Source organism: Microtus ochrogaster, chromosome 7, assembly GCF_000317375.1.
Source record: "Microtus ochrogaster isolate Prairie Vole_2 chromosome 7, MicOch1.0, whole genome shotgun sequence".
Lineage (NCBI taxonomy): Eukaryota > Metazoa > Chordata > Mammalia > Rodentia > Cricetidae > Microtus > Microtus ochrogaster.
This window is the reverse complement of record NC_022014.1, coordinates 57401376-57403043: the sequence shown is the minus strand read 5'-3', so window position 1 is coordinate 57403043 and position 1668 is coordinate 57401376. Positions and strand designations below refer to the sequence as shown.

General features: G+C 60.8%; 1 protein-coding gene across 1 annotated transcript in view; it reads left to right on the top strand.

Moving 5' to 3' along the window:
- Positions 1 to 1668, top strand: part of Wwc1 (WW and C2 domain containing 1) — a 161629-nt gene continuing 159961 nt past the window's right edge. The window contains exon 1 of the mRNA XM_005350397.3: positions 1 to 542. Within this exon, the coding sequence (XP_005350454.1) occupies positions 424 to 542 (119 nt within the window). The 5' untranslated portion in view covers positions 1 to 423. The remainder of the gene's footprint in view (positions 543 to 1668) is intronic.

The window sequence follows — 1668 nt, the reverse complement described above, 5'->3', positions numbered from 1 at the left end:
GCGCAGTTACCTGCACCGCCGGAGCCACACCTGGCGGAGCCAGAAGTCTCGGGGCACACGGCGGGGCGCCGGCAGCAACTGCGGGAGGCGGCGGCGTGGAGCGCGGCGCACGGCGGTGGAGGCAGGCGACAGGCGGCTGCTCGGGCCGCTCTCCCGGCCGGCTGGCCACACACTCGGGCCGGCTGGGCGCCGCGGCGGGCGCACATGGCAGCGTGAGAGGCGGGCGGCGCGGGGCTGGGGCCGCAGGGCCGCATGGACAGCGGCGCCACTCCGGCCGGCCCCCGTTAAGGCCCACGATCCGCGGGCGCCACCCCCCGATCATGCTGCCTCGGCGGCCGCCTGGACCCAAAGCGGCCGGCCCGAGCCGCTGAGCCCCGCGGCGGCCGTGAGCTGCATGGGGGAGCGCGGGCCGCGCTCGGGAAGATGCCCCGGCCGGAGTTACCCCTGCCGGAGGGCTGGGAGGAGGCGCGCGACTTCGACGGCAAGGTCTACTACATAGACCACAGGAACCGCACCACCAGCTGGATCGACCCACGGGACAGGTAGGACCCGGAGAGCTCCGATCCGGACCCGGCACCGCGCCTGGGCCGCACCTGCCCTTAGTGTGCAGGGCAACTCTGCGTGCCTCTTAGAAGGTCTTAGTTTGCCCCCTCCACACCCTTACCCCTTCTTGGGTTGCACTTCTGCCCTAAGAGCTGCAGAGAAGGGTGGACTCCAAGCCGGCCGCCCACAGCCAGCACCAGGTGGAGGACTTAGGCCCCAGTGGCACCTGCCCAGAGTTTTGACCTTAAGCTCTAGAGGAGTCCCCGACCCCTTTAGAAAGAGGGGTCTGGCCAGGATGAAGGCAAAGACCAAGTCAGGTGAAGCGAATCATCCCTGGGGACTCCCCTGTCTGAGAGGAGGTGGTTCTGGTATCGAGGGGTGGTAGGGAGCCCAAGGGTCATTAGGAGACTCCTGGAGGAAGGACATTCTGCTTGGCGAAAAGAAAGCAGCTTTTTGACAGGTGCTTCGTTGGCTGCTGAGAAGAGCTTTGAAACAAGTCTGGGGAAGCCGGAGGTGGGAGGGGAAGTAGGGAGCGGGGGAGGGCGAGAGAGGGAGACTGGTTCTCCAGGAATCTCACAGCAAGCTGGAAGCTGCTAGGATGCAGATGGAGGTGAGAGGCCTCTGGCAAAGCTCTGCCGGTAGCCTCTTCACCCTTTCTCCTTCACGGGGCCGAGGCTCCACAGGCAGTCCTGACCTTGGTGGGCACCTCGCTGGGTGTAGTTTTGACTGAGGCAGGTAGACTGCCCCAGGAATGTTGACTTTTCACCTGGTCTGTGACCTTGGGGATTAGGTGCCAGTGAAGCACCAGAAGATGGAAGGACCCTGTATATCAAGATTAAAGAAAAAACAAAAACAGAAAAGCCACACAGCGTGAATTCAGTTTCTCTTGAGTACATCCATCCATTCATTCATCATTTCATGAATGCTACTATTTGCTCAACTCTGGTCCTTGTGTAATTTGGAAAAGAAAAAAAAAATTCTAACGCTCCAGAATGTTAGGCAGGCTGCTTTCATCTTTTGGCCTCAGTTTCCTTTTTTGTCTGGTTGATAGTTTTCTTGGAAGAGAAAGAGTGGTAATGAGAACTCAAAAAGACAGACCAACCAGGGCTGCAGAGTGAGACCTTG